General features: G+C 38.8%; 3 protein-coding genes across 3 annotated transcripts in view; 2 read left to right on the plus strand and 1 right to left on the minus strand.

Annotated features, from left to right (window-relative positions):
- The first annotated feature begins 476 nt into the window (after window positions 1–476).
- Window positions 477–8,173, plus strand: LOC106937384 (germ cell-specific gene 1-like protein). The gene is made up of 5 exons (XM_015018845.1): window positions 477–1,831; window positions 3,684–3,731; window positions 5,616–5,768; window positions 5,938–6,049; window positions 6,703–8,173. Exons 1-5 carry the CDS (start codon window positions 1,555–1,557, stop codon window positions 6,995–6,997), a joined length of 885 nt encoding a protein of 294 aa, XP_014874331.1. The 5' UTR covers window positions 477–1,554; the 3' UTR covers window positions 6,998–8,173.
- Window positions 8,174–8,497: 324 nt separating this feature from the next.
- tmc5 (transmembrane channel like 5) lies at window positions 8,498–20,076 on the minus strand. The gene is made up of 21 exons (XM_015018844.1): window positions 19,990–20,076; window positions 19,496–19,637; window positions 18,521–18,693; window positions 17,917–17,991; window positions 16,207–16,323; window positions 15,991–16,093; window positions 14,892–14,973; window positions 14,540–14,800; window positions 13,803–13,945; window positions 13,557–13,701; window positions 12,575–12,727; window positions 12,216–12,382; window positions 11,875–11,950; window positions 11,684–11,781; window positions 11,500–11,595; window positions 11,335–11,410; window positions 10,587–10,720; window positions 10,325–10,498; window positions 9,755–9,833; window positions 9,540–9,632; window positions 8,498–9,447 (listed from the first exon to the last, which is right to left on the minus strand). The coding sequence occupies exons 2-21, from the start codon at window positions 19,567–19,569 to the stop codon at window positions 8,863–8,865; spliced, it is 2,904 nt and encodes a 967-aa protein (XP_014874330.1). The 5' UTR covers window positions 19,570–19,637; window positions 19,990–20,076; the 3' UTR covers window positions 8,498–8,862.
- A 1,013-nt stretch (window positions 20,077–21,089) lies between these two features.
- The window catches only part of LOC106937385 (nodal modulator 1-like), a 35,446-nt gene continuing 32,947 nt past the window's right edge, over window positions 21,090–23,588 (plus strand). The window contains 2 exon segments of the mRNA XM_015018846.1: window positions 21,090–21,255; window positions 22,314–22,560. Of these exon segments, the coding sequence (XP_014874332.1) occupies window positions 21,240–21,255; window positions 22,314–22,560 (263 nt within the window). The 5' untranslated portion in view covers window positions 21,090–21,239.

Here is a 23,588-nt window from a genome sequence, read left to right on the forward strand (position 1 = left end):
TCTCTGGTCGGATTCTAATTTCCCTTCATTCTTGTCGGTTTGGGATTATGCCGATGTTATCTATAGGCAAACACACATCTGCCCTGGGATTAATTACCACCGACTATTGTGCTCATGATTACATTCAGTTTGAAAGAACTGGATGGACGTCTCCACCAGTAAGATGTTACAAGTTTTGACTCCTTTGTTTAATAAAAAAAAAGTAAAGACAAAAATCACACATCATCACCAACATTCATGAGAAAGTATTTTTCCCCACTACACATTTTTCTGTTTTTGCTTCTTTTTTTCTTCTTCTCACATTTAAATGTGATAATACAAAGTAAATGTTTATGTAAGACAATGACTGACAAAGATTAATAAGAGTGAAGGCAAAAATCTGTTTTCAAGTGATGATTTTATTTGATATGATAACAAATCTATCCAAACCAGTCTGGACATGTTGAATCACGCGTTCGCGGCAACCTGAAGTTTCCAACTTTTGTTAAAAGAGACCAAAGTGGGTGAAATGCTGTTTCATTTCTCTTGGCTTCAGGTCTATTATCAGTTTTATTTCACCGAGCACCCTGAGTGGCACCATGATGCTGTGGGAATGCTTTTCAAAAGAATGACAAGGGAGGCTGGTCCAAAATGATGGGAAGATGAAAGGCTCTTCACATGGTAACCCAGGAAACAAAACCTGTTCAAGAACAGGAAAAAAAAAAACTGCACTTTTGGAGACAGTTCACCATCCAGCAGGACGATGGCATCGACATTGTAGTTGTAGTGAAATGTTTAGAAACGAAGTATATCCATGTGTTAGAATGGCCAAGTCAAAGTCCAGATCTACCCAGACTGATTTTGTAATCAGTGGCAAGCCTTTCTAATATGACTCAGCTTGAACTATTTTTTTGGGGGGGGGAATAGGGAAGAAGAATCAGTAGAGCAAAAATCCAGATAAAGCTCAAAAGTCTTGCTGCTATAATGGCATCTAAAGGTGGCTTTGCAAAAACCATTTAACATTTCCACTTTGTGATCAGGAAAAAATAAAACATAAAACAATAATTAACTTGATAAAATAGTAAAACCATGATGACGCCTGTTATTACTCATTACATGGACAACTTTCATAAAATAAAATAAAAATGGAACCATGTCTTGTGGTTCGGTTCCATCTATTCTCGCTCTGATAATCGCCTGCATTTGGCAAGCAGATTGTGACGGATTGAGGGAGAGGAAGGTCCTAATGACAGCGGCAGCCAGAGGAGAGCACGAGGAGAAAATCCCACACTGATGCAAACGAGCATCAAATCCTCTGACAACGTGACGTCCGAGCAGGCTCGTGGTGAAACGCGTGTGAATTAGGCGGAAATGAGTCACTTTGTCTCCCGTCCGAGCTCCTTGTTGGAGATGTAGCCTGTCCGTGGACAGTATCTGGCAACTTTTCGGGGTGTCCGATGGGACCGTCTTTTCATCCGGCGCGCTCGTGCGTCTCTTCCACCTCGCACCCATGGACTTCTGGGTCCTCCGCGCGCCGCTGACGCTGCTGAGGCTCGTGCATCCTTCACGCGGACCATGAAGACGAGGACCCTCCTGTCGGTCAGCCTGAACTTCTTCGCCCTGCTCTTCGCCATCACCGCCTTCATCACCACTTACTGGTGCGTGGGGACGCAGCGCGTGCCCAAGCCCAAATGCAGCAAGCTGCGGACGCACCAGTGCATAGACTACGGAGTGAACGAAACGGACCCCAACAAGGTGGTGTACAGCTGGGAGACCGGGGACGACAGGTTCCTGTTCCGACAGTTTCACACCGGCATTTGGTACTCATGCGAGGAGAACATCCACGATGAAAGTAAGAGCAGGTCTGTGTGTGGGGCTGCGTGGACGTTGACTAGATCACTCCGGCGTGATTGAGAAAACCGAGTTTGATTCTGGGAAGTTGACAAGCATTTCAGAGTGCATACTTTTGTGTCTTCAGTCATGTCATAACTTTACATGTTTATTTATTTATTTTATATGGGTATATTGTTATATAAAGTTCTTGTTAAGTACTTTTCAGAATTTAAAAGCCTGTCTGAAAAAGCCCGTGTTTAATTTAATTTTCAAATTTTCCACATCTTTTTAAGTTTTATAAAATCCTGTATTTATTTATTGCAGCTCTATTTTAGTATCGCAATTAAATTATTTTCGGACCGTAGTTGTTTTTAAAGCCATCACATGCTTTCTAAAATGTAAACCCTTTACCCCGACTGTACTAAGTTTTTTTGTTTTTGCACTGATTTTTCAGTCTATAAATGCAATTTATTTTATTAGATATTGAAAAAAAAAGTAAAGTAGCTAAAGTTATGTATTAGTCTTCTTTGTAGTTGTTGACCAAACCAATAATAGTGCTTTTATGATATCCTAGACACTGTAGAAAATTTAAAAAGTCAAAATTATGGTAAAATACTGTCAGCTGGGGTTGCCAGAAATGTACTGCAAAAACATGAGGAATCCCTACAAGACAAAATTGTTTATTGGTTTGTTCATCTTAGCTGCACTGTAGAAAACATACTTTTTCACAGAAAGTCGCAGGAGGAAAAAATATTGCACTATACTGTTATGTATTGTAAAAAAAAATAATATTGCCTGTAGCTTTTTATGGTTTCCTGCTGTTAAAAAAAAAACACCCCATTTATAATATAGTCATTTTTCCAGTAATCTATTGTTAATGGAACAGAAAAAGGATAAACCCTGGTAGATATTTTTTTAAAACATGGCAAACCATAATAAAGTCTGTTAATTTTACAATAAATTACAACATTATATTTTGACCAGTTGCATCTCACTTTAAATTCCTGGCCAAAACAATCGCCAGTATTGTACCACTTAAAACACAGCAAGTGTTTTGGCATGAACTCGCACATGTATGTGTAAGTTTCATCTGTTTAGTTCGCTAGTTACGTTTACTTTTCATAGAAACGAAAAGCAAACCTATTTGACAGCGAGAAAATAATTCTGAAAGAGCGAGACTTTTTAAAGTCTGGCCAGAATGGAGCTGTTTCATGTCCTCCTTGCAGACATGTTTTCATCTGAGCAGCTCAAGTTAATGAGGATTACGTAACTCGGGGCCTTGATGAGTTTTTCCTCAAAACAGCTGTTGCCGCCTACCTGATTAAACAGTTCCACTTACAACAAATCCAGCGACATGCGAGGCCTGATTGATGACAGAAGGAATCTGCTCAGATATACGTGGTGTCAGAGGTCCTTTTTTTTTCTATTCTGTTTGTTGAACTGCCACAGGGATGTCACAGTGTTGAACATCTGTGATTGGTTTTACACTGCCTGTACTTTTCTGGACCAGATTGAGCAGCTCTGCCAGCAGCACACCATCTGGTGACACTGAATGGGAGGTCAGAAAAGGACCATCTCTGTCATATGTCTTATCTTCCACGTGGAGTTTATTCCTTCTTGAACTTATGAACTGTGTTTATTTTATTTATTTATTTATTTTACTTAAGGATTCACCAGATCATCCTGGACTGAAACCAGGAGTTAAAAAGGGATTAAAGACTTGACTAAAATCTGCAATGTTTTTTTTGTTTGTGATCCTGAGGTGGTTTTCTTTGAGTTTTATCGAATTTCAATCTTGTCCGCATGTGGAATATGTTCATATAGAACACACAGTGCCATAATGACAGTATGTTTTTCTTTCTGCCTTGAAGGTGAAAGATGCCGAAGTTTCATCGATTTAGCTCCTGCATCAGAGAAAGGTGACTATCTACTTATGCTGTAAAATTCTCTTTGCTGTTTTTTTGTTTTTTGTTTTTTTTTTGTTGTTGTTGCACTTAAATGTTTCAGATCATCAAACGAAATTGAACATAAGACAAAAAGAAAATAACCTGAGTAAATTCAAAGTACAGTTGTCAAGTGATGATTTTAATTATTAACGGACAAACACTGTCCAAAGCAATCTAACTCTGTGTGTGAGAAGAATCACCTCCCTTGTTAAATGAACTGTGATCAACTAAATTTTGGGGGTCTAGTTTCAAAGGCTACACTCTGACCTGATCACTCTCAGTCCTGCAGATGTATTAGTCTGTAAGAAGGTTTGGAGACTCCAGTAATAACAGTGCTGCTCGTTATTTGTCACCAAAGGGGGGAAAACATGGAAACAATGGTGAACCTTTGCAGGATTGGTTTTCAGAAGACTTAAGCCTTCTGACTAAAATAAACACAGAAGCTAAACTCACATTTCCCAGAAAACATCGTGGTGATCCTCAAGACTTTTTAAGAAGATATTCTGTACACTGACAGAATATTTACTGGTGACAGTCGAACACGGTGGTGGAAGGGTGATGCGTTTTGAATAATTCTCTCATACCAAACAATAACAAAACATGATGTCCGACCATCAACTTTTAGCCTTACGGTCAAGCTCAAAATCTGACTGAGGACCTGGGGCTGGATCGAACCATTCATGATCAAAACTCCTCCTGACTTTTTCACACGGAGCTTGTACGTTTTGGTTTGGATGTTTTTACTAAGATGCGAAATGAAATCAGAATTTGTAAGCTTTTGTATTTACTCAGGTTTTCTTGGCTGATGATTTTCTTTTTATCTGAAATATTAAATATTAAATGAATGAAGAGAGCATTTTTGCATGAATTTCTTTGCTTCTCCATGAAGCAGTTACACTTTACACCAACTAGCAAGGTGTTACTAAAGACTTATATTGTATAATGAGCTTAGACAATGAGCACCGAATAAATCCCACTAGTTTTCGACCTGGAACAAGTTAAGCTGGATTTATAATTCCCAGTTAAGTCTTGACTTTCATTGTAACTGTTATGTTACAAGTCTTTAGACGGGCATCTTGTAGGTCATGGTTCAAACCGGAAGGCAAAATATTAAAATTAAATTAAATGTCCTGTAAACATGGCAGAATTGGCTTGTCTTCTTCTTATATTTACCTCATAATGCCATGTTGCTAAGCTGGCTCAAAGTTAAAATGTGTGTGTGGCAAAATTTTCTTGTGAAATAAGAATTTAAAGGTAATTTCTTTTGTCAATATATGAAGCTAGAATGAGGCGTTGAACAGTTCAGAAGGTTCATATCAATGAAATCTGAGTCTAAAGGCAGTTGGTGATCTTTTAACCTTTAAGTAAAACAGGATTGGAACTGTCTCATACCTATCCAAAACTAAATTTTTTTTTTTTTTTTTTACCAATATAATCAGGTAATTTCCTACCAAAATGTTGCATACACATAAAGTATTTTACAAAATGTCCTCAAGCCAAAAAAGATCTCATCTGACATATAAAAACTCAATATAGTCATTTGATATGTTAGAGAGAGGTAAGCATTCTCCGCTGTGGACACTAGGGGTTGCTATTGAGACAACTGAATTGCGCTGGGGGGATTTGTACTATATGTTTAAAAGCCGATTTACAGTCACCCCTAGATTTTTTGTGTACTTTGGTTAATGGGTCATCTTCGATCAACTGGTGAAAATTAGTAAGAAAAAGTGGTTGGAAATGTGGTTTGTGTATATGTAAGCTACAGCCTAGAAATTGGTTGAAGTTCATTGTTAGTCTCTAATCATGAATATTTTACTGAATTCCACTTGGTAATTACATATATATATTTTTTTACAGGAATGCTGTGGCTTTCTGTGGTTTCTGAGATGTTGTACATTTTGCTGCTGATGGTGGGCTTCAGCCTCATGTGCATAGAGCTGGTCCACTCCAGCAACGTAATTGATGGACTCAAGCTCAATGCCTTTGCTGCTGTCTTCACGGTGCTCTCAGGTAAGCTTCAGCTTGTTCAAGATCAATCAAAATGTAAAACTCTACATTTAAGTATTCAAATGCATTTCTGGGAGACAAACCATCCCATGTCTGAGAAGTTCTGTACCTTCTTTGACTCTGACACGTACCAGATGGTCTGACAGTAGCTCTACTATATATTTGGTCTCAGGTCTTCTTGGCATGGTGGCTCATGTGATGTACACGCAGGTCTTCCAGGTCACCGTCAGCCATGGTCCACCTGACTGGAGGCCCTACAACTGGGATTATGGGTGGTCTTTCTGGTAAGACGCTGCAGATCCACACCAGAAAACAAGTTTTTTTATTTAAACGTCCTGGCAATCTAAGTTTACAGGAAGTAAATCTATACCGTTCTCTAGCATTACTGTCTGCATTGGAGGTCAAGAGGTCTTATGGCAGGATTAAGCTTTGGTGTCTAAAGCCCCACTGCAGACATGATCGCAATTATGTAATAAATCTTCTGCTGTGCGTTATAGACAGTATGTGTTTAATGCAGTTGCAAACAGACATTTACATAATGCTGTATAAAAAGACAGCTTTGAATCAGACTGAACTTTTGTTGTTTTATGTCATTTGCAATTTGTCATGATCTGTGAGGGCTTGTGTTTTTGGGAACAACTTGTGTATTTGGATTATTTGTGCATTGTTTATTATTGCCATCATGATTAGTGGAAAAAGCTTAGTGAATTCCAGCGTAGTGCCATGACGGGACATCACCTCTGTAGAGTCCAGCCACAAGCTTTCTGGCTACTAAACTGTGTTTTTGCTGCACATTTTTTTTGTGTGGTTCCCATAAGTGTACAGAGTATAGTATATTCTGGTTTTCTTTCTCGTAAACTTCACTTCTGTCACAGCAGAATAAAAACACCTCATCTTTTTTTTACAAAACAAACTGTCTTCCTGTTTTTTTCATCAGCTTGGCATGGGCGTCTTTCACCTGCTGCATGGGCGCATCGGTTACCACCCTCAACTCCTACACGAAGACCGTCATCGAGTTCAGACACAAGCGCAAGACTTTCGAGCAGACCATCCGGGAGGAGAACGCACGCGAGGCGTACGGATACTTCCGGGACAACTCCTTGCACTCCATCTCTAAATCCGTGGACGTTTACTCCAGTCAGTCCCTAAAAAGCGGCAGGAGGACTCCTATACCTACCACCTCATTGGACTTTGTCGACCTCACAGCATCTCTTGGCGAGGAACAATGCTGATATGTTCTGCTTCGTGTTCAGCTGTGAGGCTTGCAGGTTTGCTCTTCAACGCTGCCTTAACTGAAGCAGATCAGGCGGCTTCAAGTCACACGTGGTTCAAGTTGGGGAAATAAACTGGCAGAAAAAAAATGGACAATACATGTACATCCATGGATGTACATGTATTTTATTTTTCTTTTTTTTTGTGAAACTGAGTATATTGTAACATATAAAGAAACGTTGAGGTCAGGTCACCCATACAATTGGAGCGAGTGTGTTTCAGCTTCTCACGGCCCTGGACTGGGTCAGCTTGAAAGACCAGAACAAACATTAGGCCTAACTGGGTTTTCAATGTGGTGAATAAAGCGCACGTTTATTGAAACTGATGCTTATTCAGCGTTTATCACTTGAAGCTTCAGAATAGTTGTAGGCCATCTACCACTATCAGGATATTGAGGTTTTAAAAACACGGGAGTTCCAAGACGGTTTTCTATCATGCTGTGGATAGAAATGTGGCACATAGGGCAACTGAGCTGATAAAGTAACTTTGGCCATGCACACTGGCTGTCAGCTTCTTTGGTTTTCGTCACCCATCATTTTGTTCTAAGGGTCGTTTTTATGTCAAGTTTGAATGTTCTCTCCATACACCCCAGCATCCTCCCAGTCATAAAAACCTTTCTATGTGGTAACTTCTGAGCTGCCTTCAGTGTGAGTGTGTGTGTGAGGATGGTTGTCTGTCCTGTTCATCTTTGTGTTGGACGAGCTACGTATGCAACTCTGCAGTAAGTAAGCAGGTAAAAGAAATACATGGGTAGATTTTGAATATTTAGTTACCAAAAAATCCTTTTTTTAAAAGCTTTTTTCAGCTCTTGTGACCTTTATTTGATAGAGATCCGACAGCGAATTGGGTTGTGTGAGACGAGGAAGACATGGAGCAAAGGTCAGAGGGCCGGGACTTGGACCCGTGACGGTTGGGTGGAGGACTGAGGCCTCTGAATATGGGTCATACGCTCTCTCCCTGTGCCGTCACTGTGCCACATAGTTACCAAAAAAGCTTAAGTGGAACATGAGAAACTCTAAATTAAAAGAGCTTTTCTACAATGTCAAAAGCAAACGTATAATAAATCTAAAAGCTAGACCACATCTCTGAAAAAAGCTGTGTTTACAATAATCAGCACATCAATAAACTGTACATTTTATATTGCTAATCATCACTTTTTGAAAAAATATTTTCTATAATAGTTTCAATTATTGCACTTTCACTTTTCAGAACTTTCTAAAGTTCTTGAGAGTTAAAAAAAAAAAAGAATACGCCGTTCCATCTCCAGAATCTTTTCATTTATTTTTTATAAACAATATATAGCAAGTAAAACAATTAGCAGGATGTGCAAAGAAATATTATTTAACATTTGGTAAAAATATATGCATATATTAATAGTACACAGATACCAGAAATAAAATGCTCAACTGTACAAATATGATAATTAAGTTAAATTAATTTAAATAGTGTTCATTTGTTCATGCAAAACATAACTTATTTTATTTTCTAAGTGGTAACAGTTCTAGATAACCAGCATTAATACAAGCAGTTGACATTCGTTTTTCTTTTTTTCTTTTTTTTTAAATGCACTTAAAATGGCACATGTTAAACCTCAATGTTCATTTCTATACATCTACACACATCCATGGACAATACACTAGAACTAACATTTACTCATATAAAGAGGTGAACCTTGCAGCTCTTATTCCCTAATTGCAGTATCTCTTACTTTCTGGCTGAACTGAATAAGTTTCAGTCGAGAGAAATGAAATATCTGACATAATGGAAATGATTCATAACACAACATAGGATAATGTTTTCCATTTCCATTTTCTGAGGCTTTCGGTCAATAACCATCATCATATTCATTCTGGGCCTGTTGCCGGGCCAACATGGCCTGGATGAGAGCGCTGGAGCCGGGAGAAGCCGCGTTTTGCCCCGGAGGATAGATCCTCTGATTCCTTTCCTCTTCCTCTGCTTTCTGTCTGGCTTGCATGACTTGAATCATTGCACTTGACACTGGGGATGTAGCATCGTGCGAATCGTCTTCTCTGTCCCTTTCAGCACTTTGTCTGACTTGGATAATGGAGCTGTAAACTGGGTTACTTCGGTTAAAGTGGGTCGTGCTCCAGTATCCGTCCGTCTCTTCAGCCCTCTGTCTGGCTGCCAAGCTCTGCGCCACGGCATCGAGGGGAGGAGGGCGTCCATCAGTGGCTTCGGAGACGTTTTCATCTTGTCTCTCGGCTTTCTGACGGGCCAGCATGGCCTGCATCATGGCGTCAGAGGTGGAAATGTCCGACGGGACTGAAACGCCACTGGCACTGTGTCTCTCCTCTTCCTCCAGCTGCTGGCGAGCGAGTAGAACCTGAACCACCGCGTTTGAGTTGGACTGACTTCCAGAGGAGCGCTCAGCTGAGCGTCGACTTGTGTGCTGAAGAAAAACAACACGTTAGGTAAAGTGCAAAAAAAGAAAAAAAATAACTGTACACAAATAAATTTTGAATAGAAATGTGCAAAGCATACAGTTGTCCGTTTTTTCTGTTTTTTGTTAACTTTCGGACAGGATTTCTGCAGGTTCTGCAGCTTTTCTAACAGGAAGGACTTGTCGTTCCCCTCCTGAAAAAAAAAAATCAGATATGGGTGTAAAATCGGCACAAAATGAACTGGAAAAAAAAAAAAAAAGCAAAATGAAATCAGTAGTAGTCAAACACTCATTCAGGTGGACAATTTGAACCTACATTAACAATCTGCTTTCTCAGAAGAACAATGAGCTCCTTGCGGCCCTGAATGAGCTGCCAGAAGATGTAAATGATGACACTAGGGGACAGAAACATGACAAGGATCGTTCACACTTTGCACAAAGACTCCAAATCAACGAACAGCGCATTCAGAGTGCCTCGCAACAGTATCCCTAATCCTTAAACTTTTCCACATTTCATCACTTTATGACCACAAACATTTTATATTTTCGTAAAATTTTACGTGACAGACCTATCCACAATTGTGAAGCAGATGGATAAAAATGAACCGATTTATGTGTCGTTCTTGCACAGTCGCAGGGTCGAGCTACATCCTAGCCAGGTCATCAGGTTGAACCCATGAATGCAAAGAGCCAGGATTTGAACCCAGGACCTCTTTACTGCAAGGCGACAGTGATACCAGCTGTGCCTTGATGCATCTATTATAACTATTATGCACTTTTTTCAGTTGGTCTGTTACAAAAGCATGGCAAAAAGTTAAACGATGTCAAAAACGTCTGAAGACTCAATTAATAAAACACACATCGCACAACGCAGGCGGATGCTTACAGGATGATGAGTGTGATAAGAAAGTAGAAAATTTCACTCTTGATGACATTTTGGTAGATCCACACAACCCACTGGGTGCTCGAAAGTTTGTTCACGTCATCGATCCACTCTCCAGTCACACTGAATGTGTTGTTGAGGCCCCGGAAAGGGCCACAGTGCTCCGAAGGGGTCAGGCTGTGGCGGGAAATAGGACATCATCACGTATGACGCAACCGTCAAGCTGTGACCCAACTTAGCGTCTGTGAAAGCCACGCTCGTTTACCTCCAGGCGGTGTACGCAACGATAGACAGGGCTCCCACAAAGAAAGGGATGAAGAGGAGAAAGATGAAGATGGTTTTCATCTGGGCCGCCCTGCCTGAACGCCGTGGAGGCTGGCAATTGTGAATCAAACTGACCTGAAGGAGAAGAGGACATACATACTGATGAACATTAGCGCTTAAATATATGAGAGATTTCAGCCTGCTGGTTTCTGTCTTTAGTCCCATTGGAGAGTTGGTGACAAACACATGAATACAACAGCAAGAAAAACAACAAGCAGGTTTAATTCTACCTATAAGATGTATAATAGACCATGCAATTTAAAATGGAAAAGCTGCTTGGAGACGACACGTTGGTCCCTAGGTCATGCAGCCCTGGGGGGTGAGCCATATCTTCACTCGATTAAAACCAAAGCATTGCATCCATATTTCGCAGAACTTGAAAAGTGTGATATTAGAGGTCACTGAGTTTGTTCATTAAGCGTTTAACAATAGATCTACCCAGAGTTGCTTTGTGAATCAAACAAAGACCAATTGATTATCCTCATCATTGAGAAACCAGAGCTCCCAGTAGCATAAAAACAAAAATGAAATCTTTTTAGCCAGGCAATGAAAGGATTCAAATTAATTATTGACAGAAATGAACAAAGAGTAACATGAGACCCTGACGGGTGAACAGCGCGGCTCTCTGTCTGCCTTTTCTACCCAGGTGTGTCGTTATGATATATAGCAGGTTTTAAACCATCATTTACCTTTTTCAAATAAAACAAGATGAAGAACTTGAGGATCTGGATGACAGGTAACAGAGGAGAGAAGTAGATTCCAATCCTAACAAGAGAAAAAGCATAAACTTTTACTGAACCACCTCTTACAATAGTCCAAAAAATGAAAATAAAAACTGCCTCGTATGTTTTTACCAGGCCAGAGTCTGAGCGTAAATGATTTCCAGGACATTTCTGGCTACGTCGAACTCTGGGACTCCTAGACGTGGTTGTATCTTGGTCCCAATCACACTGTTAAAACGCACAGTGCAGCTATCATTAAACAATAATTCTCCATGCTTCAGTGACGATAACGTAAATGGGAAAATCTGCTACTCACTTGCTGAGAAACTCTCCAAACAAGGACCCCAGCATCAGAAAAATGAAATCGACAATGACCAAACGGTACAAAGCCTGTCCAACCACGGGCTCCCAGCACTGAGAGAAAACAGGTTTTTGAATGAATAAACACACATTAATTTATGATATATTACAAAAAACAAGCAGTAAGGGATGTAGACAAATACATACTGTGAATTTCTGAGGCACTGTATTCATCCAGTAATAGCACAAAACGCCCAAAATGGATAACCGGAGTAACACATTTCTAAGAATGAAAAAAAGACAAATATGTCATTGTCTAGTGATAGAGAAAGTCAATTAAGCGATATCCCATTGTATCAGATCTGAACAAAGTCGAGGTTTATTCAATGCAGCATCAGAGCCTTCGAGTTTCCTGTCATGACAAAATTACTGACGGAAATATCTTAGAAAGACTCAAGCCACAACAAATCTAGAAACATAGAAACATAGGTTCATTTTGTTTTAATGTCCTAAAACCTTTAGGATATCTGCACCCCTAAACGCCTCACCTGAACAACAGGGCATAAATCTGTCTGCGCTGGCTGGAGTAATGCTCAAACTTGTTGAAGAGGGAGAAGAAGAGGGGAATGACCATATTCATCAAAGACACTACAAAGGGAACCAGGAGTGTCTCTGCTTCCTTCAGTGTGGACCAGGTTTCGGTGTCTTCAGCCCGCTGTAAAGTTAACAGAGGGACAATCCTCAGAGAATAAACGCTGTTTATGAGACTAAGTCTACGCATCTCTCCTGTCTAAACTTAGGGTAATTAATGGCTGACCAGATGCTGTAACTGTTGCCTTTGGACTCAGTCCAGGTGATAACAGGTCTTTGTTACTGGATTTCGACAACAATGCGTACTCTTACGTACCTCGTTTTCGTATTGGCAGAGATAAAAGATGCTAGCTCCACAGCCAACAGCTAAACCGGTGGAGAGGAGCCAGAAACCAAAATAAATCCCGTACTGCTTCAGTTGTTCAGAAGTTGTTTGTCGCTCTCTGTGCGCCTTTTCCGATAGCGACTCCTGGAATGGATAACAAATATTGCACTAACTATGCATTTTGTGCTTGAACAGCAACACGTTATATACTACACAAAAAATACTTAAAGGTAACATGATATTGGGCTGCACAGTGGCGCAGTTGGTAGAGCTGTTGCCGTGCAGCAAGAAGGTTCTGGGTTCGATTCCCAGTCTTTCTGCATGGAGTTTGCATGTTCTCCCTGTGCATGCATGGGTTTTCTCCAGGTACTCCAGTTTCCTCCCACAGTCCAAAAAACATGACTGTCAGGTTAATTAGTCTGTCTAAAATTGCCCCTAGGTGTGTGTGTGTGCGCATGGTTGTGTGTCTCTGTGTTGCCCTGCGACAGACTGGCGACCTGTCCAGGGTGTACCCCGCCTCTCGCCCAGAACGTTAGCTGGAGATAGGCACCAGCACCCCCCCGACCCCACTGAGGGGCAAGGGTGTTCAGAAAATGGATGGTAACATGATATTTGGAGGTCTCTGACTAATCACTCCACAGAAAGTTGATACATGTCCAAACTCTTCAGCATCAGTATATTTTAAACTCAGTTTGAGATTGTTCGTGACCTTTCACTCTGCGGCTGAGTTGTTGTTGTTGTTGTTGTTGTTCATCCATTCTTTGTTACTAAACTACCAACAGTTGAACATTTGATGCTTAGCAGTGAAAAATGTCAGAACCAAAGCTTTTGTACACATGGTGCTGGATTTTATACCTGTGGTCATAGAATGGGTGGAGGAATGTTTTTGGAGTTGCAGAGTCATTTCATTTAGCTATTTCAAAGATTAAATGTTAACTGTCTCGCCAAATGTCTTCAGAAGAGCAGCAGTCACCTTCAGCTGGATTCGAAGGTTGTTCTTACGCTGGTTCACTGCTTTCTCGTTGGTTATGCTGAAATCCCAGCTGCACAAAAGCTGCCATGCACTGTTTGAAGCTGAGTCTGCCAGGGCGTAGTTTTTCTTAAATGAGCTCGCCATGCTGCGTTGGGATGAAGCCAGATTGCAGGAAATGTTATGTGTAACGTGAAGAAACGCTGGAAGGTTCAGGTGAAAGAACCGACTGAAGGAAGAACGACGTACCTGAAAATGAGCACGAGTCCACACAGCACCATGTAGACCGAGATGGTGAAGAAATAGGCGAGCTGCATGTCGTAATCCACCAGGCCCCTAAATGTTTCATTGCTGTAGCTCCCGTAGTACATGACGGTGTAGTTGAAATAACCCTAAAAAGGCGAAAATATATGAACGGCACTCTTTTTCCGTAGGTTTTGTATATGCATACATTTTTTACAAGCTAGAAATGCATTTAGACAGAGCTTCTATTTTACAAACTTATATTTGTGCTTGTAAGGAAACCGTCCTTCATTCATAGAGCAAATGAAGAGAACTATATGTTCAAATCATAGCAAATCTATTGTTTTCTTAGCTACAACATAACATAACATATGTAATTTGAAAATTCTATAAATTAAAATGTATACACAGACTTCAACTGACTGGTTATTCTGAAGACATAAATGCCAAATTGAAGATGGGGAATAAAAGGTTGGGTTAGTTTGATCAAGTCATTATATTCAGCATTAACCCTTTCATGCATGAATTATGATCCTTTCTGTCAGGATTTTTTTATTTTTATTTATTTTTTTTATTATTTTCTTAAGGCATAAAAAAGGTAGGACATTTTTTTTTTTTTTTGTAAAAACAAGGAACCGACCTGATTGGACCTCTCTGAACATCAGCTTCAGCAAGCAACAACAAATCGTACAAACTCTTCAAAGAGGCATCTGAACAATTTCCAGACCTATAAATCCACTTACAGCGCCGGTGAGTAACTCCAGACCTCTGAAGCTCACGTTTGGGGATACGTTGGGTGAAAGGTCAGAAACCAGGAGCGGGATGGTAATGAAGCCAAAGTTGACCAGGAAGGAGAAAATGTTGAACAGGAGAAGCCACTTTAGAAGCACAAAGTAGTTGAGAACACTGGAGCCAAATTTGCCCCCAATCTCCTTCATGATGCCTCGCCAAAGCTGCAGGCTCTGGCTGATGGACTTTATGCTGTAACCAAACCTTCGTATCAACTGAAGCAGAAGCAAACAACACAAAAGCACACATAAGTACACATCCCTGTTACATTTTTGAATGAAGTTTAAGTACAAAGGAAATACAGACCAGTGACATATTTTGAGAAAAATCTCTTAAAGATGAGAAGTGATGGGACTGTCCTGAAGACTTGAATGCCATTGCTTGTGTCCTGTGAAAATACATTGACATAAGATCACAAATCGTTTTGAATTCCACGTCTCAGATACAGTGCAAAACAGCAACACAGTCTGTATGGAAAACTTTTGGCCCTTGTGTTGTGTAAGAAACCTGACTTACACACAAATGAGTCAAACATGAAGTGATCACCTGATTGCATTAGAAAAAATATGACTTTTTCAGTAGAGCTTAATGTTCATTATATATTAATAAAGTAAGGCTGCAAATTCAAGAAGCCTGAAAATACCCTACAGTGAGTCCTATCTGTGCAATTGGTTTCTGTGTTAATGGAGTAATTGCATGTTTTATCCAGATGTTGATGTAAAAATAGTTCTGCTGGAAGAAGTGAGAAGAAAGGCCTAAAAGATAAAAGTCAAACCCTCCAGGGCAGCTGCAGGCTGCCCTCCGGCGCATTCAGAGGCCAGGGGTGTTTCAGCAGGAGGTCTAGAAAAGGCCATGCAGGAGCTTTTAGTTTTGTGGCCAACTGTTTTATAAATGCCCCGAATCTCTCCCTGCTGCAGGAGTGTCAGACTCATTGTCATTTCAGGGCACATCAAGATGATGAATGTCCTCAAAGGGCCAGTTGTGGCTGAAAGTACCGATAAAAACTACCGTTTCACAAACTCTTAAAATATTAATGCTTGTCTCCACATTTGATGAGTACCTCTGAAATTTAATTAATATGAAACGTCTTTTCACACTGATGAAAATAAAGAACACATATAAGCACTAAGCTCTTATCTAGAAGGTTCTATTTATTATGTTGGTTCTCTGGAGTCCATGGGGCCACATAAATCACTATGGTGGGCCGGATATGGCCCTCAGACCTTGAGTTTGACACATGTGCTCCAGAGCTTTAAGTACAAGGTCACAGTGGAAATAATTGAAACAAACAAGTATTTGCATAAGCTTGGTCTTATGGTTCCCAAAAAGGTTTGATGATTAACCGAGTGCATTGGAACGACTGCAGCAAGAGATTGTTTATCGCCCTTTACTGCTCTCCACTAACCTGACGTGTTTCTTCTCTTCAAAGCTCACAGGCAGCGCCCGGATCTTCCTGATTTGCTCCGTTGTCGACAGGGCAACAAGCTCCTTGATGAGGATCTGTTCCTCTGTCGGACAAGAAACAACAAGACGGTTCTTTGAAAGAACCATCACCCAGTATGCAGATCGGGTGACGCACTCTGCACTCGCTGTAACCAAACACCCAGCGACGGGCTCGCACCATTTTCCATCTCGCTCTTGATGGCATCTTCTGTGAAAGCCGCGTGGGCAGGATCGGCGTTAGGAAACATACTCATCCGTCTCATTGTTGCTCCTCTCCATCTCATTGTCATGTTGCCTGTATAAACGTGAGGGGGAGAAAAAAAAAGACCAGATGTGTTCATGGCTGAGTATTGACAATGCTGATATTTACGTCATATTTTCATTCATTATTGCTGTATTTGTATAGAATGCTTGTCTTTATTTTTTTTTTTTTTTTTTTTATTCTAACCTATGAATTTTTTGAGCTAGTCCTGTTGGCAATAATGCACTGATAAAGAAGTAACCATCTTTGTTTGAGTACTTATGTGGCAACTTTCATGCATCATTATCTTTATTTCTGATTAAAAGCTGTGATAGTAAAACTGTTTTCACCACGCTGCATATAAATATTACTGTGCCAAATGTGTCACTAGACTGATAATATTTCTAAGTAGGGCATAGTAGTAGTATATTTATAACTAATCTGGTTATATCAAATACTCTAAAATATTTACCTTGTTCATATTTTTTTTTTTACTTTGTAAGTACCAAATGATGAATTACTAAAAAACCTTTTATCTCTCTGTGTCCAGTGTGAGAGTTCTGATTTGGTTTGTTTCTGAACCTTTTGAAAAACAACAGTTTTGGAAGAAAGATGAAAAGTTGCCAAAATTAAACAGAACAAAACTGTACACTTGAAATAATTTCTCACAGTTTACCCAGCATAACAATCATAGCCTATATTTTAAGGAACTATTAAGCAATCTGTGTCATTTTGTGTGAGCTTATTCAGTCAGATTAAAATGGTCGGGGATCAGGGAGGAGAGAGAGGGGGGGGGGGGTTCAATAAAGACATCTGCATAAGTCAAAACAGTGTGTACAAAAACTTCACAGTGTGTGATCCATTATGACAAACAAAAATGTAAAAAATGAATGCAAATTGTTAAAGTTTTAGGCCTGTAATGTAACTGTAAAGGTATTTATAGCATAACAAAAGTCACAAACCCAAAGCAAATGCCTGCTTATCATATATCCATTTGCTAACATTATACTTTTTTCAGATTAATGCATATTTGCCCTGTGCTTCCATCATGTATGATATGCTTCTTCAATTAAATATTGCTCCAGCATTAGCCTTTTCTGCCTTCAATGGCATTGTATACCTGATCGGAGCTACTTTTATTTTCAATTGTCCAGCATATCGAGGCGAGTGAATCCTCATTTCTGCAGACAGCATACTGTCATTGAGTCCTCTTTACATTTTAGACTCGCAGTACAAATTAAAGTCATGTCACCTTAGAAGACACTTGGTGACCGCAAAAGCTGAATACGGAAATGCTATTATGTGATATTATTTCACATAATATAATTTATCTCTTCACATAAACGTGTTTTTAGATGTGACAAAATGTATGGTAAGATAAGAAATGGTGTGTGCTTAAATCAAAATTAAGTTCAATCTGCTTTATTTTCTCTGCCAGTTTCCTTGTTCTCATCGATAGGTAAGTGTCTAGGTTCTGCATTAATGATTATCCAGTGGGGATTTCTAAGTAGGTTAATAATCTAAGAGAAGCTCCTGGCACACAGAATTTACTGTGCATTCAGCAAAAATATCACCAAAAAAAATCCTAAATTAGTACATTTAGTGATTAAAAAACCTCTGAGGGATAAAATTGGAGAATTGTACTACCTGAAATTGAAGAATGAAGTTGAACAGGTGGTAAGCGATTATACTGAGAGTCTGGGTCAATCTGAAATGTGTTATCTGAATGAAAAAATGCGGAGAAAAGAAAGAGTTCAAACAAAATGGTTACAAAGAGACACAGAGGTAAGAAAGCAAACAGCCACTAACTAAACATAGTGAGAAGTTTGAACGGATTCGAAGATCCACGTAAAAAAAAAAAGGAAGGGTAAAATAATTATTTATATAAGGGAAAATAAAGAATACAGAAGGAAAATATTATAATGTTAGCAGTATTGCCAAAAATGCATTTGTAGCACCAAATCTCAAACTTATTCTTCAGTCTCAGCTTTTGTAACTTGAATTAAACAGAACTTGTTGCATGTAGAAATGAAGGTATTCTAAAAAAAAAAAAGAATGTTATATTTTATTCAGTGACTGTGCGTTAGCTTAAAGCCAAGATATTTATTGTTCAAGGACGGATTTTAAATCTTCGCCCTGTTAAAGTAACTTTGTTCTTTTGACTTTATATTGTTGAAATAAGGTTTTGTGAAGGCAACAAAAAAAAACAAGGTCTAATTTTATCTTCGCAGCTCAGTTGGGATTTACTTACTGGGGTTATGCTGCAGTGGAGGACTTGTGGAGATGAGCTCCATGGGGAAGTTTTCTCTCCCACTCCAACCATCCCCAGCTGCTCCCCACTCACCGTTATCTGCGGGCTCAACATTCTGCCCCCACTGGGCTGGGTCTACTCTCGCATACGGATTGGTATGCTGCTGGTGTGTCCTGGAAGACCTGAATGCCAAAAGATGAATTGCTCCCATTCAGCTTGCTACATTGTAAAAAAAAAAAAAAAGTCTCTAATTTATGGTAAAATGCTGGCAGCTGAGGTTGCCAATATAAATACGATATAATGCGTGAATCGTTTACCGTATATTTACGGTAAAATCCGTAAATAAATTCTGCCGATCACAGCTGCCAGTAAATTAGAGACTTTTTTTGTTTTTTTTTTTTGTTTGTTTTACAGCGTATGTTTATAATTATGACATGCTTGATTAGCTTCCTGACCTTATCAGATCAGGAAGTGATATTCAAAATGGAATATTTTCAGATACAAACAAAAATGTACTAACAATTATTTTTTTTGTAAGAATCTAGTCCTGTTTTAAAACTGCATTTCCTGCAACACAGAAATTAAAGTCTTCATAAGAAGCTAAGTGTTTTTCAAATATTTGTACATCAGTGGGATAGCTTTACAGTGAAACTTATTTGTAAAAAAAATTTTTTTACTCCTTTAATTTTTACATTTTCTGTTGGTGTGCCAGTTTTTACTCCAATGAGGAATTTTAGTGAAACAGTTAAGCCTTCATACAAACATGACCTTTGAGTTCATATCATAAAACTTAACAAAGTAGATTCAAAAAATACATTTTCAACACTGCCTGTTTCTTTAGGATATTCAGTTTAACCTCCTGGGTTTCAGTAATATAGAATATTACAGGGACTTTTAGACAAAACTTTATAGAATTAAAGAACACTCCAACACAAGAAGAGAGAAAAAGACATTAGAATAGTTGGTCATACAAACCTCCTGTCAATTTCCAGAGTCTCACTGTCATGGTAGGCCGGGTTAAAAACTCCACCATTACTGTAACTCGTCATTAGATCCTTGAAAACAGACCCTTTTATTCTTCAAAAAGTGGGAGTTTTAACCAAGTCCTGATTAAGTCCTGCGAAAAAGAGGACAAAACAGTCAAACGAACTGAATAAAACATTTTACGCTATTGAAAACTATTTAGCCCTCCTTATTAAGTTGCCCTCATTCAGCTTTATTAAAGCCCTCATTCAGCTTTAATACGGCCTCAACAAACAGTGTCACATGTTTAAGCTAAGTGGGTTTAAGCAGAGTGACAGCTATATTGTTTGAGGAAAGCATGTGTAATTTAATCTTCTGCTCTAATCCGCATCTGTTCATTATTAATTCATTGAGGAGGATTGGTTTCTGCCACGCATGGGGCCAAATAGATTCTGACAGAAAGTCAGCTACATTAAATAAAAACATTATTATTAAACTCTTCTTACCTTTTAGTGATCCAGTGGAAACTGTATGAAAAAATATTGTTGTAGTTAAGGTGTCAGGACTCCTCCGGTCCATGCAGAACAAACCTGATGTGCACCTGTGAGCCAACCTGGGGTGTGCTGCGTGAGAGAGATAATATATTCTCTGTCTACCAGGAAGTGGGATCTTGTAAAGTTAAAAGTCCACTTCTGAATATTACAAGCGTGTCCATGACAGCTTGACATGGGAAAAACAATTATACCTGTTAGCCAACATTTAAATGGTTTCCTTATTGAGACTTTGGTGAGCTACTTAGAGTTCAGAGTGTGCAAAAGTACCCAGGCGTTGCTTAGTGACAAGAAACTTTAACAAGTAAAGGAAATGCATAACTAAGAAGAGCCACATTCCCCACGAAGAGAAAACGTCTTAGAAATTAGACATTAGCATGTAATAACTATCTGTAACATAAACACAAGGAAATGGTTTGTCTAAAAAAAAAAAAAAGAAAGTCTTATGAAGCCCTGATACCAAAATATTTTACAGGCCTGTAAAACATGTAAATCAATACAAACCTACCTGGTACACTAACAACCCCATATACTGTACTCATAGTTGGGCTCAAAATTATTCATCCATCTGGCAGATTTAGGTTTAAAGTATACAAACTGGGGTTGTTTGCACATGGCCTAAAACAGGCAGGTATTTATACGTCTGGGTGTAATTAATCGATATAATGTGAGTTGAATTATGGATGAACTTTTCTATACAATTTTTTATTTAATTGAAAATATGACTATACTAAATATGGCATTTTCTTATATGAATACAGAAAACAATTTTTAAAGGTATTTAAATTTAAGTAAAAGAGAATAAATTTACTAGGAATTGAAATTGCCTCAATTTCAGCCAACAAACACAATTGCTGTACCAAAATTGCATATGAAAAATACGACTAAACCTGTTGTTATGACATCTTACTAGTTGAACCTATGTAAGGCAGGTCCAGATGAGATAAAAAAAAAGACTACATTTCATTACACTACTCTAAAAATGAAACCAAACACAAATAATGTCAGTAACGGACTTCCATAGATTATGTCTGGGATCGGTAACCGCATTCAGGAAGTTGTCTGTGGGGATTGTTGTCTTCCTGACAACAGCTGGAGGGTTTCTTCCCTTTAGTGTTTTGCCAACGAAGTCTGCTGGTTCTATATTTATCTAGCAGCTCTTTAAATCTGTTAAAACTGCAGTTTTTCTTCTGAACAAAGGAATAATGGAGGACAACTCAGGTGATTATGAACTTCAGCTACTTTTACGAACTTGTCCAACAGGTTAACATGGTTCTGTTAGCTTGTCAGCTAACATTGCTAACTCCGAGCTAACATCACATTCCTGCTAAAATTGTTCTGCTTGTCAACGATTATCTTGAAATTAGTTATTATTATTATTTGAATGACACAAAGCTCGTACCTAGTGGGAAAAAGTTCGGGATACACGATTGTATTAAGCGTGAAAGAAGGAAAGTAGAATATGGAAAAATATATGTATTTGCATTAACCCAGATTAATGACAAATAAATATTTTTTCGTTTTATCTTCATCTTATCTTGGTCCATATCTAGTAGTCCATCCATTCAAGTTTTCTCACAATCCTTACCATTAGGTTTTTCTCCTAAAACCTTATTTTTCCACTGATAAAAGTATTTTTCTTAAATCACTGTCTTGCTCCGCGTCATGATGTAGGCAAAAGTCAAATGGCTTGATAGATTACAATATAAGTTATGATAAAAACACATTAAGGAATTCAAAACTCAAAATTTGAGCCCAAAATGTAAACAAATGACAACAACAACAAAAAGTCATCATAAAGTCTTTATTTCTGTTTTTGTGCAGAACAAACATCACTGCATTGCAAATATCTGTTGAATGTGTTTCATGTTGTGGGAAAACTAACACATCAAATCATATTTGTATATTAAAAAGGTCCTCGACCCAAATATAAATCAAATCTCTGGTAAAACCTGAAAATGACTAAACAGAAACTACCCATCCAATCTGACTGAGGTTGAGCTGATTGGCAGAGAAGAACTGGTAAAAATGTCCGTCCGTAGATGTGCAAAGCTGGTAGAGTCATTCATTCTCTGCAGTAAAATTAATGAAGGCTGGATACAAATACACACCACACTTTTCAGTTTTCTGTTGAGTGAAAGAAATAGTATAGATTTTTTTTTTTTTGTGACTAACCATAATTAGTAAAACAGTTTTATTTTGTGAAATTCAATTAGTTTCTTTCCTTGCTAATTTCTACATGTTTTTATTAGCAAAACTCTGTTTTTCTTTGTTTTAAGTCTTCGCCATTGGCGGTAGGGGACGGATCACCAGCAACCCGCTGCTGGACCAGCTTCCCAGCTACCAGTCGCTGCTGTACCGCAGAAAATCATCAAGCGTCAAAAGCAGAGGGAGCTTGAAAGGGAGGCTGAGCGTCTCTGGCAGGTTGAACACGGTCAACAGACTGGAGGAGAGGCAGAAGAGTCAGATGGAACAGCGGGCCATCTCAGAATTACCCTTCCCCATGGCTGAAAAACGCAGACACAAGTAGGAAACTCCTGAGCATCCGTCGAATGTCTTCTAACGTAATCAGAAAATCTAACTCATGTTGCTTCATGTTTTTGTGGTTGCGTGCAGAAAGTAGGCGTGTACCACCGCTGTGGGATTCTCACTGAGTGAATGTGTGGGTGCTTGAAATCCTTGAAAATTTCAGTTAGGTGATTTAGAAGGATTGGAAAGTGCTTGATTTTTGTGTAAAGTCCTTAAAAATGCTTCATATACAAACTGTACAGTTTTTTTTTAAATAAAGTGCAATCTAACATCTGATTCAAAGCCTAAATTTGGCGAGCTATATTTACATTTGAAGCCGGATATTTTAAAAATGATAAAAAGAGACACACTTTTTTTTTCTCACTGCCTGAAGTTAAATCAGACCAAACTTCTCTTGTTTTAGGTCAGCTGGAACTACCAAAATTATTAATTTATATTTGCTAAATGCAAATAAAACTTAGCAACAACACTTTTTTAGAGATTTTATTTGTAATTTTCTTGGACCAATCAAATGCATAGGGTGTGTGCCAGAGACATTTCAGAGCATAAAATTTTGTTATATTTCAGTTTATCTTGCCTGCAGTAGAATACTATCACAATATGTTATTAATAACAATAACAGATGACATAAATAGGAAATTGAAACTCTCTTCTTTAGTTCATTTGTATTATTTTTGAAAATATTATTTACGGTGGTCTGAACTTTATTGTGGGGAAATCCCTGCTGTGTATGATCCCCTGAAGGAGAACAACTCCAGAATTAACACAAACATTTAAAGAAAATTTGGAGAAATTATTGAATTACTTTCTAAGGAAGAAAACCTTCTCTCTGTCAGCTGGAAAAGCGGTAAGCAGCAACAGGTGAGGGAGGGACAGAGGACTCTAGTCACTTGGATACATTCTCAGCTTCTGATTTGCATAAACCCAGATAATAGAAACTATGTGGTTTCAAAACCAACCAACCAACCAACCAACCAACCAACCAACCAACCAACCAACCTCTGAATACCTTGACAGCAGTAACC

The sequence above is a fragment of the Poecilia latipinna genome, unplaced genomic scaffold, assembly GCF_001443285.1.
Source record: "Poecilia latipinna isolate Pla-1442-1.1 unplaced genomic scaffold, P_latipinna-1.0 Scaffold2332, whole genome shotgun sequence".
NCBI lineage: Eukaryota > Metazoa > Chordata > Actinopteri > Cyprinodontiformes > Poeciliidae > Poecilia > Poecilia latipinna.

Excerpts from the sequence above, each read along its gene's own strand:
- tmc5 (XM_015018844.1), bottom strand. The coding sequence starts at position 19,569 with ATGACGAGTTACAGTAATGGTGGAGTTTTTAACCCGGCCTACCATGAC. Across the intron at positions 12,383-12,574 it reads TCTGCCAATACGAAAACGAG|CGGGCTGAAGACACCGAAAC; the intron begins GTACGTAAGAGT and ends TTAACTTTACAG. Across the intron at positions 9,448-9,539 it reads AACAGAAAAAACGGACAACT|CACACAAGTCGACGCTCAGC; the intron begins GTATGCTTTGCA and ends GTTTTTCTTCAG.
- LOC106937384 (XM_015018845.1), top strand. The coding sequence starts at position 1,555 with ATGAAGACGAGGACCCTCCTGTCGGTCAGCCTGAACTTCTTCGCCCTG. Across the intron at positions 3,732-5,615 it reads AGCTCCTGCATCAGAGAAAG|GAATGCTGTGGCTTTCTGTG; the intron begins GTGACTATCTAC and ends ATTTTTTTACAG. Across the intron at positions 6,050-6,702 it reads GATTATGGGTGGTCTTTCTG|CTTGGCATGGGCGTCTTTCA; the intron begins GTAAGACGCTGC and ends TTTTTTCATCAG.